The sequence below is a fragment of the Oncorhynchus nerka genome, linkage group LG1, assembly GCF_034236695.1.
Source record: "Oncorhynchus nerka isolate Pitt River linkage group LG1, Oner_Uvic_2.0, whole genome shotgun sequence".
In the NCBI taxonomy this organism is placed as follows: Eukaryota; Metazoa; Chordata; class Actinopteri; order Salmoniformes; family Salmonidae; genus Oncorhynchus; species Oncorhynchus nerka.
This window is the reverse complement of record NC_088396.1, coordinates 26,613,237-26,631,285: the sequence shown is the minus strand read 5'-3', so window position 1 is coordinate 26,631,285 and position 18,049 is coordinate 26,613,237. Positions and strand designations below refer to the sequence as shown.

The 18,049-nt window shown below is 41.8% G+C and overlaps 1 protein-coding gene across 3 annotated transcripts in view; it reads left to right on the top strand.

Annotated features, from left to right (window-relative positions):
- The window catches only part of LOC115128356 (MORC family CW-type zinc finger protein 3-like), a 44,849-nt gene extending 31,588 nt beyond the window's left edge, over window positions 1-13,261 (top strand). For 2 of the 3 annotated variants that reach the window (XM_029658154.2, XM_029658138.2), the window contains 10 exons: window positions 883-980; window positions 1,163-1,270; window positions 1,355-1,483; window positions 4,797-4,871; window positions 5,599-5,641; window positions 6,988-7,096; window positions 7,481-7,577; window positions 7,769-8,591; window positions 8,818-9,029; window positions 9,201-13,261. In XM_029658154.2, the coding sequence (XP_029514014.2) occupies window positions 883-980; window positions 1,163-1,270; window positions 1,355-1,483; window positions 4,797-4,871; window positions 5,599-5,641; window positions 6,988-7,096; window positions 7,481-7,577; window positions 7,769-8,591; window positions 8,818-9,029; window positions 9,201-9,348 (1,842 nt within the window). In that variant the 3' untranslated portion in view covers window positions 9,349-13,261. Of the gene's footprint in view, window positions 1-882; window positions 981-1,162; window positions 1,271-1,354; window positions 1,484-4,796; window positions 4,872-5,598; window positions 5,642-6,987; window positions 7,097-7,480; window positions 7,578-7,768; window positions 8,592-8,817; window positions 9,087-9,200 lie in introns of all 3 variants that reach the window. The other variant, XR_003863503.2, reaches the window with a different exon arrangement.
- Window positions 13,262-18,049: the final 4,788 nt, after the last annotated feature.

Below are 18,049 nucleotides of genomic sequence, written 5' to 3'. Positions count from 1 at the left end.
CTACACACAATACCCCATAATGACAAAGAAAACACAGGTTTTTATTTTCCCCAAAGAAATAATGAAATATCACATTTACATAAGTATTCAGACCCTTTACTTAGTACTTTGTTGAAGCACCTTTGGCAGCGATCACATTCTTGAGTCTTCTTGGGTATGACGCTACAAGCTTGGCACAACTGTATTTGGGGAGTGTCTCCCATTCTTCTCTGCAGATCCTCTCAAGCTTTGTTAGGATGGATGGGGAGCGTCACTGCACAGCTATTTTCAGGTCTCTCCAGAGATTAGATCGGGTTCAAGTCCGGGCTCTGGCTACGCCACTCAAGGACATTTAGAGACTTGTCCCGAAGCCACTCCTGCGTTGTCTTGGCTTTGTGCTTAGAGTCGTTGTCCTGTTGGAAGGTGCCCCAGTCTGACGTCCTGAGTGCTCCATAGCAAGTTTTCATCAAGGATCTCTCTGTACTTTCCTCCGTTCATCTTTCCCTCGATCCTCAACGGACAATTCCTTCAGCCTCATGGCTTGGTTTTGTGCCTTACCAAATCATGTCCAATCAATTGAATTTACCACAGGTGGACTCCAATCAAGTTGTAGAAACATCTCAAGGACGATCAATGGAAACATGATGCACCTGAGCTCAATTTCGAGTCTCATAGCGAAGGATCTGAATACTTATGTAAATAAGATATATTTTATTTTTAATAAATGTGCAAAAAAAATTATACAACCCTGTTTTCGCTGTAGGTTAAGGGAAACAATTTAATCAATTTTAGAATAAGGCTGTAACGTAACAAAATGTGGAAAAAGCGAAGCGGTCTGAATACTTTCCGAATGCACTATATCCTGTCACTGACCCCATAACCACCTCTACCACCCTCCCTCAGGCCAACAACCAAGGTCTCGGGGTTATTGGGGTCATCGAGTGTAACTTTCTGGAGCCCACCCACAACAAGCAGGATTTTGACAATACTGACAAATACAGGTAATGAGGAAAGTGCTCCATTCAAGAACATGTCCTGAGGAACTGTTTTCCACTCAATAAAACAAAACAATTTATCGTCAATCTGCCCACACTCACGTTAATGATGGTGTACTTTCAATAATCTAGTTGAATAAATCAGCACTAGGTGAACTGTCTGTTTATTTCTTATTTTCTATGTGCAGGAAAACCATCAACAACTTGGGGGTAAAGCTGGAGGACTACTGGAAAGAGATACGTTTTAAGAGAAACAAAGAAGATCCTAGCAGCACCACACCAGTGGAAGACACCATGTAAGTAAAACACTCCTCTGTTTTCCTTTCTCCTCTCTCCATCCATCCTCTAACTGGTTCTTCTGTGTATCTCTACATCCATAGGAAACGTCCAGACCAGAACTGGGTGCAGTGTGACACCTGCCTGAGCTGGAGGAAGCTGCCAGATGGAATTGATTGCAAACGGCTCCCAAAGGAGTGGTTCTGCCACATGAACCCTGACCCCCAGTTCAGGTGAGTCCCACCTAGATCAAACAATAATACTTATAACAGGTGTTATAAAATACACTGAGTATGCCAAACATTAGGAACACCACAGGCTTGTAATTTACCATTTCACGGTAAGGTCTACACCTGTTTTATTTGGCACGTGACAAATACGATTTGATTTGATTTAAGAGTTGCACCCGCCCATTTTGCCCTCAGAACATCTTCAATTCGTCATGGTATGGACTACGTGTCGAAAGCATTCCACAGGGATGCTAACCCATGTTGACTCCAATGCTTCCCACATTTTTTTTACGTGAAAATCCTTGGTTTCTATCAGTGGACAGGGCCTTTTCGCGGCACATTTGTAAGTCTCTGATTGTCCAAAAGGGGTTTCTCTGTTGTTCTCCTCTGTAGTCGTCTGGTATCCGGTGACTTGTCGTGTAGTCCTGAACAGAACTACACATTTATTACATTTACATTACATTTAAGTCATTTAGCAGACGCTCTTATCCAGAGCGACTTACAAATTGGTGCATTCACCTTAAGACATCCAGTGGAGCAGCCACTTTACAATAGTGCATCTAAATCTTTTAAGGGGGGGGGGGTGAGAAGGATTACTTTATCCTATCCTATTCTCCTTCCATTCGCTCTGGAAGATGCTTCTTTGAAGATAGGCTAGCCAGCCGTGTCGATGGTTCCCAGTGGGGTGATGAGAGTAGTGTACTACAGTGGTTTGAGCAGAGTAGTAGAATGGTTCCACTTCAATTCGCGTTTCTAGATACTTTACTTAGGACAGCTAATCAGCCGTACCAGTGATTGTCCGGGAGGGGACTTTATTGTCTCTACCTCGTGTTGAGATTCAGAGTTCAAACCACTTTAAACGTAAAGCTGCAGTCTCTCTGGTCTGGTATGTTAATTCTTAATCCATCATTTTATACAGTTTGTTCAAAATGAGCAGTTCCATCAACTTGACACGCTCTCTGACCTCACTCAAGGGGGTGGTGACTACTTACTGTGGACAGTTATAGAAACAATTTCCTCCTATAGTTTCTCAAATCACATCCCTTTCCTAACAAAAACACTTTCATCATTTTCATATAGCATGCACAACACAGAGGATGGAAACTTCATACATGTAGTGTATATACTTTAAGTTACAGTATTTCCTTTATAACATATTTAATGACATCACAAAAAGTACTACCAAAAAATATATTAGTGGTAACCTGTCTGGGAATGGGGTTCTGCTAACCCCGTTCTGCTAGCGGAACCCCTCGCCAACAGCCAATAAAATTGCAGGGCACCAAATACAAATCAACAGAAATCTCATAAATCAAATTTCTCAAATATACAAGTATTAGGCACCATTTTAAAGATACAATTCTCATGAATCCAGCCACAGTGTTGATTTCAAAAATGCTTTACAGCGAAAGCTCCACAAATGATTATGTTAGGTCACGACTAAGTCACAGAAAAACCTAGCCATTTTTCCAGCCAAAGAGAGGAGTCACAAAAGGCACAAAGAGATAAAATGAATCACTAACCTTTGATGATCTTCATCAGATGACACTCATAGGACTTCATGTTACACAATACATGTATGTTTTGTTTGATAAAGTGCATATTTATATCTAAAAATCTCATTTTACATTGGCATGTTATGTTCAGTTCCAAAACATGCAGTGATTTTGCAGAGAGCCGCATCAATTTACAGAAATACTCATGATAAATGTGGATGAAAATACAAGTGTTATGCATGGAACTTTAGATAAACTTCTCCTTAATGCAACCGCTGTGTCAAATTTCAAAAACACTTTACGGAAAAAGCATACCATGCAATAATCTGAATACGGAGCTCAGAGCCCAAACCAGCCAAAATAAATATCTGCCATGTTGCGCAGTCAACATTAGTAAGAAATAGCATTATAAATATTCACTTACCTTTGATCTTCATCAGAATGCACGCCCAGGAATCCCAGTTCCACAGTAATGTTTGATTTGTTCGATAAAGTTCATCATTTATGTCCATATACCTCCTTTTGTTAGGGCGTTTGGTAAACAAATCGAAAAGTGCGTGCAACTTCCAGCGGAAAGGTCGGACGAAAATTCCAAAAACTTATATTACAGGTCGTAGAAACATATCAAACGATGTATAGAATCAATCTTTAGGATGTTTTTATCATAAATGTTCAATAATGTTCCAACCGGAGAATTCCATTATCTGTAGAAAAGCAATGGAACGAGAGCTAACTCTCATGACCGCGCATGGTCAGCTCGTGGGACTCAGGCAGACCTCTGACTCATTCCCCTCTCATTCAGCCCCCCTTCATAGTAGAAGCATCAAACAACGTTCTAAAGATGGTTGACATCTAGTGGAAGCCTTAGGAAGTTAGGAAGTGCAACATAACCAATATCCCACTGTATCTTCAATAGGGGCTGAGTTGAAAAACGACAAACCTCAGATTTCCCACTTCCTGTTTGGGTTTTTTCTCAGGGTTTTTTCTGCCATATGAGTTCTGTTATACTCACAGACATCATTCAAACAGTTTTAGAAACTTCAGAGTGTTTTCTATCCAATATGCATATATTATCTGGGACTGAGTAGGAGGTAGTTTACTCTGGGCACGCTTTTCATCCAAAAGTGAAAATGCTGCCCCCTATCCCAATGAAGTTAAGTTGCCTCAGATCATTCCCAACGTTCTATGTTAGAAATATTGTTCCAGTAGTTACTTTTGAACGAGTTAAGAGTTTTGAAACAAAGCACATTCCTTGGGTGATTTGGATAGGGAAGGTTTGAGTGTTCTGTCCTTCATTTACAACAGGGTGTGAGCTGTTAACCCCCACCAGTCTCCCCCTCTGCGGGTGAGAGGTAGTCTGGTTGAAGTTATTCATTGCAAAGCTGATCTGACCTATTTGGATTCTCACAGGACAGTCATGACAAAACTGTTGAGTGTAAAAAACCCAGCAGCGTTACAGTTCTTAGTTGCCTGGCAACTACTACCATGCCCTGTTCAAAGGCACCTAAATCGTATGTCTTGACCATTCACCCGCTGACTGGCACACATACATAATCCATGTCTCAAGGCTTAAAAATCCTTCTTTAACCTGTCTTCTCCCCTTCATCTACACTGATGAAGTGGATTTAACAAGTAACAACAGTAAGGGGTCATAGCTTTCACCCGGTCAGCCTATGTCAAGGAAAGAGCAAGTGTTCTTAATGTTTTGTATGCTCAGTGTATATTGTCTGTGCATGCCTACTTGCCAACCGGTGTGCATGCATTTGTGTGTGTTGACGTTGCCACTACAGTATATAGACATTCAGTATCCCCTATTCCAGGAGCTGCACGGTAGAGGAAGAACCTGAAGACTTCGATGATGACCAACCTTCATACCAGAAAACCTACAGGCAACAGTGAGAACCCAACCATATACTGTATCAATGATGCTGCATCTAAATATATTTGTAATGCATAACTGAACATGTAGGCTATTTGCAGATAATGAACCTTGAGGCTGAAACATGCATCGTTATTTTGTCTATGCATGGAGTGAAAAAACAACGTTAGGCCCTGCACAAAATGTGTTAAGATTGACAATAAAGTGCTTTGTATGATTTATTGATGGAGGCAAAATAATCGTGACATGTTTACCATGCTGGCTCGCGGCACAAGTTGCTTGAGTTTTCATGATGCTGAGAGTTTTCCCACCACAATACTTACATTTGGTAGAAGCTGGGTCGTTTACGTTTTACTCGACGCAGGTAAAACATTTTTTGTGTAACATGTTAGACAAAAAAATGGCTTACTATCAAACGCAAAATAGCTAGCTGGCATAGTCAACTGCATGCTTGCAGTCACATGTCAAATGGCATTTGCATATTTATAAGGACAAATGAGCTGGTGTTCAGACTAGAAAAGTGTAAAACCCAAAGAAAACTGTTGACTTGACAGATTCATATGCAAGTGAGATTTTGCCTTCATTTAGCAGCACAGTAGGCAAGGCATTAACATTGTATATAGGCTATTTCATAGAATGTATAGGAGGTGAGATGAATGCAATTACTGATTTTCATGTTCAATCAAATCTAGATGGTGCCAGTGTTTTTTAATATGTCAGTCAATCTGTGTTCTGTTTCACAGTGAAAGGAACACCAAAATGAAGCAGGATAAGAAACGACAACAGGTTAGCTGTCTGTGTGTCTGTCCGTCAGTGTATACACTACATAAGCAAAGGTATGTGGAAACCCCATCAAGTTAGTGGATTTGGCTAGTTCAGCCACACCCACTGTTGACAGGTGTATAAAATCGAGCACACAGCCATGCAATCTCCATAGACAAAAATTAGTAGTAGAATGGCTCGTACGGAAGAGCTCAGTGACTTTCAACGTGGCACTGTCATAGGATGCCACCTTTACAAAAAAAAGTAAGTTTGTCAAATTTCTGCCTTGCTAGAGCTGTCCCGGTCAACTGTATTGCTCTTATTGTGAAGTGGAAATGTCTAGGGGCAACAATGGCTCAGCAGCGAAGTGGTAGGCCACACAAGCTCACAGAGTGGGACCGTCGAGTGCTGAAGTCTGTCCTCGGTTGCAACACTCACTACCGAGTTCCAAACTGACTCTGGAAGCATCGTCAGCACAATAACTGTTCTACGGGAGCTTCATGAAATTGGTTTCCATGGCCGATCAGCGGCATACCAGCCTAAGATCACCATGCACAATGCCAAGCGTCGGCTGGAGTGATGTAAAGCTCACCGCCATTGGACTCTGGAGCAGTGGAAACACTTTCTCTGGAGTGACAAATCACGCTTCACCATCTGGTAGTCCGACGGACGAATCTGGGTTCGGCAGATGCCAGGAGAATGCAACCTTCCTAAATGCATAGTGCCAACTGTAAAATTTGTTGGAGGAGGAATAATGGTCTGGGGCTGTTTTTTATGGTTCGGGCTAGGGCCCTTAGTTCGAGTGAAGGAAAATCTTAACGCTACTGCATACAATGACATTCTAGTAGATTCTGTGGTTCTAACTTTGTGGCAACAGTTTGGGGAAGGTCCTTTCCTGTTTCAACATGACAATGCCCTGTTCACAAAGTGAGGTCCAGAGCCCTGACCTCAACCCCATCAAACACCATTGGGATAAATTGGAAAGCTGACTGCGAACCAGGCCTAATCACCCAACATCACTAATGCTCTTGTGGCTAGAATGGAAGCAAGTCCCAGCAGGAATGTTCCAACATCTAGTGGAAAGCCTTCCCAGAAGAGCGGAGGCTGTTATATCAGCAATGTTCCAACATCTAGTGGAAAGCCTTCCCAGAAGAGCGGAGGCTGTTATAGCAGCAAAGGGGGGGACCAACTCCATATGAATGCCCATGACTTTGGAATGAGACGTTCGACAAGCAGGTGTCCACATGCTTTTAGTCATGTAGTATATGTCACACCCTGGTTCATGATAATGTTATGCCCACAAATGTTTTGTTCTCCCTAATATGTTGTGTACCCTACCCAAACTACCCTGGTGTTTGTGTGTGTGTCAGAATGAAGATGAGCAGAAGAAGGCAGAGCAGATGCAGATGCAGGTTAAGGCTCTGGCTCAGAAGAACAAGACTCTGAAGCATCAGAGGATCTCTTGCCTCGCCAAAGCATGTAAGTCTACTGTACGAGCTGTGTGTGCATGTGTTATGTTGATGGGGATGTTTTTAATAATGTCGGTATTGATATACATGTGCGTCTCTTCATATCAAATGTATTTATAAAGCCCTTCTTACATCAGCTGATGTCTCAAAGTGCTGTACAGAAACCCAGCCTAAAACCCCAAACAGCAAGCAATGCAGGTGTAGAAGCACCGTGGCTAGGAAAAACTCCCTAGGAAGAAACCTAGAGAGGAACCAGGCTATGAGGGGTGGCCAGTCCTCTTCTGGCTGTGCCGGGTGGAGATTATAACAGAACATGGCCAAGATGTAAGGACCAGCCCTTCCTCCAAAAACATTTCCCTAATCTCTACCGTGTGCTTTCTGTCAACCTCTCCAGCCCCGTCAACCCCTCCGGCCCCGTCAACCCCTCCGGCCCCGTCAACTCCTCCGGCCCCTTCAACCTCTATGGCCGCGTCAACCCCTTCAAACCCAAGGTAGGCCCACTGTCTGAGTGGTAGGGTCTCTCCTCCCTTGAATTCTCTCTCTCTCTCTCTCTCTCTCTTTCTCTTTCTCATAGTGTTTGTAGTTCATATCATTGCCACAGGGGACAGAGATTTTCTGTCAATAATCATCATTATTCATTCAATAGTGCATCAAGTGATAAGCCCCCATACCCTCTCTACAGAATGAAGAGAACCCTGGCCATGACCCCTGAAAGTGAGACAAAAAAACCCAGGTTGAATGGTTTCCACAACAACACCACCATGGAGACTGTATCACCGGCTGCTGAAACAACCATGTCATCCACGTCAGTCATCATCCCTGTTGACGATGACGACGATAACATCATGGATGACGATGACATTATGATTTTGGAGATCAACAGCACCCCTATTCAGAAGAAGGCAACCTTTGACCTTGCCATGGTAAAATCAGAGAGCAGGACCATGGAGACACCTTCTGGCTCTGGCAATGTTAAAACTAGCTGCACAGGAACAAGCTCTGTGGAGACGGGAACTGTGGCGACCAGCTACTTCCCTCCACCACCTTCTTCAGAGCAGGTGAGCATCACCACCCAGACAGAGATCAGGAGCAAAGTGAAGGATGAAGATGAGGAGCACAAGGAGAAAAGGGAGAAGGAGGAAAAAGTTAGGGACAGAACCGAACCAGGCCCTTCCACACCAAACCCACCCTCTGCTGGCCCATGCACACCAGGCCCATCCTCTTCTGGTCCATCCGCCCCAGACCCATCAGACCATCCTATGATTGACCTCCGTAACCTGTCAGTGGCCCAGGAGCAGCAGGACCAGCTGCTGGAGCTCATGCAGGCTGCAGCCCACGAGAGGGACCAGTTCAAGGAGCAAGTCAACAAGTTGACCTCCCAGCTCCATAACCTGGAGGGCAGCATGCAGGAGCTCTCCCAGGCCACTGTGAAGAGAGAGCACTGCCACCAGGCCTGTCAGACTGGAGAAGGAGGGGAAGAAGGAGAGCAGTCGGAGAGGATTAAGGTCAGTCACCAGCTGGCCATCTTGTAGCCTCATATATATTTGTATGCTATTAATATTTAATGAGTAAGGTTTGCCCAGCAGCTGTCGGTACAGTTAGTATTTGTTAAATGGACAATGCAGTGTGCGAAAGAACATTGCCAGGGTGTCTATCTGATATCTCCTTCCTCTCCCCATAATCCTTTGTCATCCATCCCCTCTGTGACCCTGCCTGCTCCCCAATTTACAGGTTGAGATAATAGAGGAGGAGAGGGGCAACCTCTGGTCTCTTTGTGAGACACTGCAGCAGGACGTGGTGGAGCTGAGGAGGGAGAAACAAGAGTGGGGGAGAGAGAAACAGGAGAGAGAGAAACAGGAGAGAGAGAAACAGGAGAGAGAGAAACAGCTGAGAGAGAAACAGGAGAGCGAGGGAGCTCAGACATCAGCTGACCAGGCAGAGAGGTGAGACGGGGGTGCCACTAGTGCTGCTAATGGCTCGACCTCGGATACGCCCCAGACGTGAGGATAAGATTGTTTCCTTCAGTATTCATTTCTGACAGTGTACATGTTGACAATCTGTTTTTCTGTCTGTCTGTCTGTCTGTCTCTGTCTCTCTCTTTCTCTCTCGCGCAGACTGAGGGAGCTTCGGAGGAGCGTTGGTCGTCTCCTGGTCACGTTTGTCCCAGCGCTGGACCTCGAACAAGTAAACTATGACTGTTCAGTCATTGACGAAATCCTCGACCAGGTTCTTACTGACGTGGAGTCCATGGGGCCTGTGTAGGTGCCTGTGGGCGGGATATGGATGGACGGGTTGTCCTCCATCTTACTCTGTAATGTGAGGCAAACTCGGGGATAGTCATAGATAATTCCTGCCTACCTTTTTACACTTTTTAAAATGGTTTTATAGGTATTTTTTTACAAACAAAAAAAGGAAATGAACACATAATACCCCATAATGACAAAGTAACAACAGGTTTGTAGAAATTTTTGCAAATCTATTAAAAATTAAAAACAGATACCTTATTTACATAAGTATTCAGACCATTTGCTATGAGACTCGAAATTAAGCTCAGGTGCATCCTGTTTATGTTGATCATCCTTGAGATTGATCATCCTTGATTAGAGTCCACCTGTAGTATTTTAAATTGATTGGACATGATTTGGAAAGGCACACAACTTTGAAGGTCCCCAAGAACACAGTGGCCACCATCATTCTTAAATGGATGAAGTTTAGAACCACCAAAACTCTTCCTAGAGCTGCCTGCCCGTTCAAACTGAGCAATCGGGGGAGAAGGGCCTTGGTCAGTAACGTGACCAAGAACCTGATGGTCACTCTGGCAGAGCTCCCGAGTTCCTCTGTGGAGATGGGAAAACCTTCCAGAAGGACAACCATCTCTGCAGCACTCCACCAATCAGGCCTTTATGGTAGAGTGACTGGACGGAAGCCGCTCCCAAGTAAAAGGGACATGACAACCCGCTTGGAGTTTGCCAAAAGGCACTCCAAGGACTCTCAGACCATGGTCTGATGAAACCAAGATTGAACTCTTTGGCCTGAATGCCAAACGTCACGTCTGCAGGACACCTGGCACCATCCCTACGGTGAAGTATGGTGGTGGCAGCAACATGTTGTGGGGATGTTTTTCAGTGGGAAGGGACTTGGAGACTAGTCAGGATCGAGGCAAAGATGAGCGGAACAAAGTACAGAGAGATCCTTGATGAAAACCTGCTCCAGAGCCCTCAGGATCTCAGACTGGGGCGAAGGTTCACCTTCCAACAGGACAATGACCCTAGGCACAAAGCCAAGACAATGCAGGAGTGGCTTCGGGACAAGTCTCTGAATATCCTTGAGTGGCCCAGCCAGAGCCCGGACTTGAACACGATCAAACATCTCTAAAGAGACCTGAAAATAGCTGTGCAGCGATGCTCCACATTCAACCTGACAGAGTTTGAGAGGCTGTAATTGCTGTCAACAAAATACTGAGTAAAGGGTCTGAATACTTATGTAAATGTGATATTTCCTTCTTTTTTTTCATATAAATTTGTACACATTTCTAAAAACCTGTTTTTGCTTAGTCATTATGGGGTATTGTGTGTAGGTTGATGTGGGGGGGGGACTATTTAATCAATTATAGGATAAGGCTGTAACATAAGAAAATGAGGAAAAAGTCAAGGGGTCTGAATACTTTCCGAATGCACTGAGTATACAAAATATCAAGAACACCTGCTCTTTCCATTACATAGACTGTCCAGGCGAATCTAGGTGTAAGGTATGATCCCTTATTGATTTCAGTTGTTAAATCCACTTCGTTTATTGTAGATGAAGGGGAGAAGACAGGTTAAAGAAGGATTTTTAGCCTTGAGACAATTGAGATATAGATTGTGTATGTGTGCCATTCAGAGAGTGGGGAGGGGTGTTCCTATGAGGAAGGTATTCCTAATGTTTTGTATACTTTTTAAAAACTTTTATTTTGTTCCATGACCATGGTGGTGTTGTGGAAATTCTTGCACAGGGACACTCCAGGTCAATCTGGTAGCTGGTTGAGAGAATGCCTAGAGCGTGCAAAGCTGTCATCAAGGCAAAGGGTGGCTATTAGAAGAATCTCAAATATAAAATATATTTTGATTTGTTTAACACTTTTTTGGTTACAACATGATTCCATATGTGTTATTTCATAGTTTTGATGTCTTCACTTATTCTGCAATGTAGAAAATAGTAAAAATAAAGAAAAACCCTTGAATGAGTAGGTGTTCTAAAACTTTTGACCAGTAGTGTACATCAAACTCCACTGATAAGACATGTTATCATCTTATAATCAAAATGAGTCATGTTACCCTCAGAGGTGTTATCCTTGTTACTAATCGAGACATGTAATCTAAACATGTTTTCCTTATTACTAATCGAGACATCCCCTGAGACATGATGTCTCTTTAAGAGATTTCTGACACATGTTATCCTCTACTGTAGATAACGTTATAGATCAGCTCACACAGAACTGGCAAACTCAGCTCACATTCACTCCATATTCACACTTACTAGTCCCCTGACAACTCTCATTCACTAAATACTTAATAGCTCAATTTCAATCCTCTTATTGTCCAAATTTCAATCGGCTTATTATCCAGATGTCAATCTTAATACTAATAATTTCAATCTATTTCTTATCCACATTTCTATCGGCTTGATATCAAATGTAAAACTTATTATCCAAATTTCACTTTAATATGTAATTTCTCAGAATCACACAACTTTCACATTCACCTAGTACTATCACCCATGTGCATCTTCAACGATTCTCTTGTCATTACTGGCTATACACCTTATGTATCGTCAGCGGTTCTCTTGCCACTACTTGCTATGCATATAAATAACACCCCATATTCAAAAATGCCTTGTGTTATTTTGTAGTGGCTGCAGACCACATAAGACATTTCTTCTAAATGCCTAGTCAGCAGTCAGTGGGGCTTTCCATGGTACCGTTACGCCCTCGTCCTCATAAGACTAGTAAATAGCCTCCTCTCTATAAGACTGGGTACCTTTTTTTGTGTTACTCGCCCTGATTTTATTCTATATCATTTATTTTTATACTGATTTATTTAAATTGACTTACCAGTTGCCGTCCCTCAATTGTTTGTGAATGATGTGTCTCCTCCTGGGCAGCTCACAGCCAAATTCAAATTAAATTACTAAAAATATTTAATTTTCATGAAATCACAAGTGCAATATAGCAAAACACAGAATAGCTTGTTGTTAATCCACCTGGCGTGTCAGATTTCAATAAAGCTTTTCGGCGAAAACATACCAAGCATTTATGTAAGAACATCTCTCTCAGTACACAAAATATTACAAACAGCTAGCAGCCAAGTAGATTGGTCACGAAAGTCAGAAGAGCAATAAATTAAATCACTTACCTTGGATGATCTTCGGATGTTTGCACTCACGAGAATCCCAGTTACACAATAAATGTTCCTTTTGTTCCATAAAGATTATTTTTATATCCAAAATACCTCCATTTGTTTGGCGCGTTATGTTCAGAAATCCACAGGCTCGAGGGGTCCCGACATCGCAGATGAAAATTCCAAATAGTATCCGTAACGTGCGTAGAAAGATGTCAAATGTTTTTTAGAATCAATCCTCTGGTTGTTTTTACAATATATAATCGATAATATGTCAACCGGAATGTAGCTTCTTCCATAGGAGAAAGAGAGAAAATGGCTGTTGCGCATGAAAAACTCTGCTGGCACCCAGCCATCCACTGACGTGATGGATTCTTTCTCGCTAATTTTTCAAAATAAAAGCCTGAAACTATGTCTAAAGACTGTTCACACCTTGAGGAAACCATAGGAAAAGGATTCTGGTTGATATCCCTTTAAATGGAGGCACGGCATCCAATGGAACAGAGAGCTTTCAGGAAAAACAGCACTTCCTTGTTGGATTTTCCTCAGGTTTTCGCCTGCAATATCAGTTCTGTTTTACTCACAGACAATATTTGGACAGTTTTGGAAACTTTAGAGTTTTCTATCCTAATCTGACAATTATATGCATATTCTAGTTTCTGGGCCTGAGAAATAGGCAGTTTCAAATGGGTGTTTTTTTTGCCAAAAATGAAAATATAACTCAAGAAGTTATGGGTGGAATGTTATTATAAGTGTAATATTGGGATGCAAACTCAAAATAAAATACATTTAAACTCTGACATGTGTTCTCTTTTTATAAGGCCATAACCATGTGTATGAGGTGTATACTTTTGTCTCAAAGTAGATTTGTTTAAGACTACTAAGAAACACTGTGACCCTGATTTGGGCGGCAGGGTAGCCTAGTGGTTAGAGCGTTGGACCAGTAACCGGAAGGTTGCAAGTTCAAACCCCCCAGCTGACAAGGTACAAATCTGTCGTTCTGCCCCTGAACAGGCAGTTAACCCACTGTTCCTAGGCCGTCATTGAAAATAAGAATTTGTTCTTAACTGACTTGCCTAGTTAAATAAAGGTAAAAAAAAAAAAAATTAGCCCACTGCAGGAAAAGGTTTAAACTGTGGGGCTACTGAGAGAGAGAATACAGTAGACAGAACGGGTCAAAAAGTGATTTTTGACCTATTTTATGTGTCACGTGATTATGCCCATATACAGTGTGGCAAAAAAGTATTTAGTCAGCCACCAATTGTGCATGTTCTCCCACTTAAAAAGATGAGAGAGGCCTGTAATTTTCATCATAGGTACACTTCAACTATGACAGACAAATGAGAAGAAAAAAATCCAGAAAATCACATTGTAGGATTTTTAATGAATTTATTTGCAAATGATGGTGGAAAATAAGTATTTGGTCACTTACAAACAAGCAAGATTTCTGGCTCTCACAGACCTGTAACTTCTTCTTTGAGAGGCTCCTCTGTCCTCCACTCGTTACCTGTATTAATGGCACCTGTTTGAACTTGTTATCAGTATAAAAGAAACCTGTCCACAACCTCAAACAGTCACACTCCAAACTCCACTATGGCCAAGACCAAAGAGCTGTCAAAGGACACCAGAAACAAAATTGTAGACCTGCACCAGGCTGGGAAGACTGAATCTGCAATAGGTAAGCAGCTTGGTTTGAAGAAATCAACTGTGGGAGCAATTATTAGGAAATGGAAGACATACAAGACCACTGATAATCTCCCTCGATCTGGGGCTCCACGCAAGATCTCACCCTGCGGGGTCAAAATGATCACAAGAACGGTGAGCAAAAATCCCAGAACCACACGGGGGAACCTAGTGAATGACCTGCAGAGAGCTGGGACCAAAGTAACAAAGCCTACCATCAGTAACACACTACGCCGCCAGGGACTCAAATCCTGCAGTGCCAGACGTGTCCCCCTTCGTCGTGTTTGGAGGACAAAGAATGCTGAGTTGCATCCAAAGAACACCATACCTACTGTGAAGCATGGGGGTGGAAACATCATGCTTTGGGGCTGTTTTCTGCAAAGGGACCAGGACATCTCATCTGTGTAAAGGAAAGAATGAATGGGGCCATGTCTCGTGAGATTTTGAGTGAAAACCTTCCATCAGCAAGGGCATTGAAGATGAAACGTGGCTGGGTCTTTCAGCATGACAATGATCCCAAACACACCGCCCGGGCAACGAAGGAGTGGCTTCGTAAGAAGCATTTCAAGGTCCTGGAGTGGCCTAGCCAGTCTCCAGATCTCAACCTCATAAAAAATCTTTGGAGGGAGTTGAAATTCCGTGTTGCCCAGGAACAGCCCCAAAACATCACTGCTCTAGAGGAGATCTGCATGGATGAATGGGCCAAAATACCAGCAACAGTGTGTGATAACCTTGTGAAGACTTACAGAAAACATTTGACCTCTGTCATTGCCAACAAAGGGTATATAACAAAGTATTGAGATAAACTTTTGTTATTGACCAAATACTTATTTTCCACCATAATTTGCAAATAAATTCATTAAAAAAATAAACAATTCTCATTTTGTCTGTCATAGTTGAAGTGTACCTATGATGAAAATTACAGACCTCTCTCATCTTTTTAAGTGGGAGAATTTGCACAATTGGTGGCTGACTAAATATTTTTTTGCCCCACTGTATGTACATCCTGTCCTTCCGTTCTCACGCTATCGAGTGAGTGCTTATGTAACTTGATAGTGCATCTGTTTATGGTAAAGCATGTGTTTGCATTAAAGCTGTCAATAATTGATGTGTAGTGAACTTGTTGAACTGTGGAATGTGTTTGAACATTTTAAAGAGTAGAGTAGTGAGTCTCTGCTATTTAGTAATAATGTATATGAAACAGTAATTTCCAGGGGGGTATTGGTCAGTATAAGTAAAGAGCTGTGAACACTACGAGTGACAAGAAACCTCAAGAGATAATCCACAGAAGACTCTAAATAAATAAAACCTGTCTCCTAGACCAATTGTCAGTGTGTTGTGTCCCTGTCATGAACACAATGACAAAACCCTCGAAGCCATTCTTTGTGAGGCCTCTGATTGTGTTAATGGCGTGGTGGATATGAGTGACAGACATATGGGTTACATTTTCCAACCCAACGATTCAACGGTGAAGATTTTCACAAACGACAGCCTCAACACCCTTTTTCAACCAAAAACAGGGTGTTTTTCTCCTGCGTTGCGGATGAGAGAATGGCTTAAGACTTGCTCTATGTCAGATCGAACAGGCCCTCGGGGGAACAACCCTGCCGGGGTACGCATTGGAAGAGGAAGTCTGCAGGCGAGATGATTTGAAAGCCATAAGAATCTCTTCAGTGGCATATAGTCCAGACTCCAAAATTACAATTTTAGGTAATGCCGAATTCAATAGTTTAAATGCCACCAAATCAGTTAGTTCGTATGTTTTTTCAAAAGCCTACACAGAGGTCAACTATTTTGTGCCCTTTTCCAAAATCGTGAACTTTTGCATCGATTGGCGCTTCTGTCCTCAAGACATAACCTGGGCCTAAAGGCAAGAAGGCTGATCTATCCAGGGAATGAAAACATGCAAAACCTGGAAGGCGCTGGAGATCATGGGGGGAAGAGACAGTGTCTGAACCGGCCACATCTTGATGATGGGGATTTAGAGACAGATCGAGGTGTTGGTTTACCACAGATAATTCCCAATGCCTTTTTTTCTTGAAGAAAGGAATGACTTATAAAACATGTATATGAAGGATTGTTCAATAATAACATGTAAAATGGATGCATTTAGGTACTAAAGATTTAAAAATGTAATTTACATAGCCTGATATTTCATTTAATCTCTGTCTCGCTCTCTGTGTGTGTGTGTGTGTGTGTGTGTGTGTGTGTGTGTGTGTGTGTGTGTGTGTGTGTGTGTGTGTGTGTGTGTGTTGACAAGGATCTGTCGCGTCAGAGGTGGGGCTAATGACATATGCCACCACCCAACAGGTGGTTGTGTGTGGGATGTCTGTTGGTTACAAGCAAAGAACAATGCTGATAACATAATTTTTTAATAAAGGAATAATAATTATACATGTAAACATTTAAAGGATATAAATAGCATTTATGTATTAACATTTTATAATAATATGAAGTTTAAATAAATAACTAAAATGTATTTATCTTCAATGAATGAAATCTCTGGCTCTCTCTCTGTCCCCCAATATGTTCCTCTCTACACAAGAGAAGTGGTTCAGGGAAGATGTGTGTGTGCAAGCACATGCTTTACCATAAACAGATGCACTATCAGGTTACATAAGCACTCACTCATAGAAGAACGGAAGGACATGATGTACATATATGGGCATAAGCACGTGACACATAAAATAGGTCATCAATCACTTTTTGACCCGTGCCGTCTACTGTATTCTCACTACTGAGTTTAACACCCGTTCTCACACAGACTTACTACTCCAATGTGGATGGAGGCTCTGGAATCGTGTTCGTTTTTTCCCCGGATGATGATTTTCTCTTTGATTACAGGGGACCACAGTGAATTTTCAGGAACAGGAATTCTCAGATTAGTGTAGGGATGTAAGCTCTGCAATTAACAGCTATGTTTACAATGCAACTGTTTTGAATGTATTATTTATTGGGGAATTTTTATATATTTATTCAAATGAAAAAAACGTATTACTGTTCTGTGTTGTGATTTTATTTCTCTCAATTAATAGAAATAACTCCTTGCTTCATACATCACTGGCAACAAAAGATACACATATTAATGCTGTAATGCATTACCAACAGCTTCTTAAAGTATATGAGAAGAAAATATACAGGTTGTCATTTATTGAGATGACTCGTGTACTGGAGGCAGCTCTGCATAGTGCTCACTAGCTGGAACAACCACAAAGTCATAAAATCTGATTTTCAACCTATCCTTAATGCCTAACCTTAAATTAAGACCAAAAAGCGAAATGTTGTTTGCATTCATTTTTGCGATATACTGTGGACAATTTTGACTGTACAGCCAATCTTTTGGAAACTGCTCAGTTCTGACTCATGACAATAAATGTCAACCTGGAGAAAATAAAATAGACATAGAAAACCCAATAACAGTTACTGACTAAGGAATCCTCAATATGTCACTTTCACAATTCCATACACAATTAGTAATCATTTCTTTGTTTGGGAAGGCATCAAAAACAAAACGGAAGCAGAAATGTCATTCAGTGTATTAGAAGGGCACATAGTATCAAAGCAAGTGCATATTTGATGATTGGCAGGGCAATAGAAAATACCTACTCTTTGCCTGATGCACTTTAGGGGGAGGGGGGGGGTGGAATCAAACCACAACCACATGCTCATCCCTGACTCATGCAATACATAGTGCCATCAGAAAGTATTCACACCTTTTGACTTTTCCACATTTGTTTTGTGTTAGACTGAATTTAAAATGGATTACATTTAGATTTTTTGACTGGCCTACACACAATACCCAATAATGTCAAAGTGCAATTGTGTTTTTTGTCATTTTTACAAATTTATAAAAAATGAAAAGCTGAAATGTCTTGAGTCAATAAGTATTCAACCACTTTTTTATG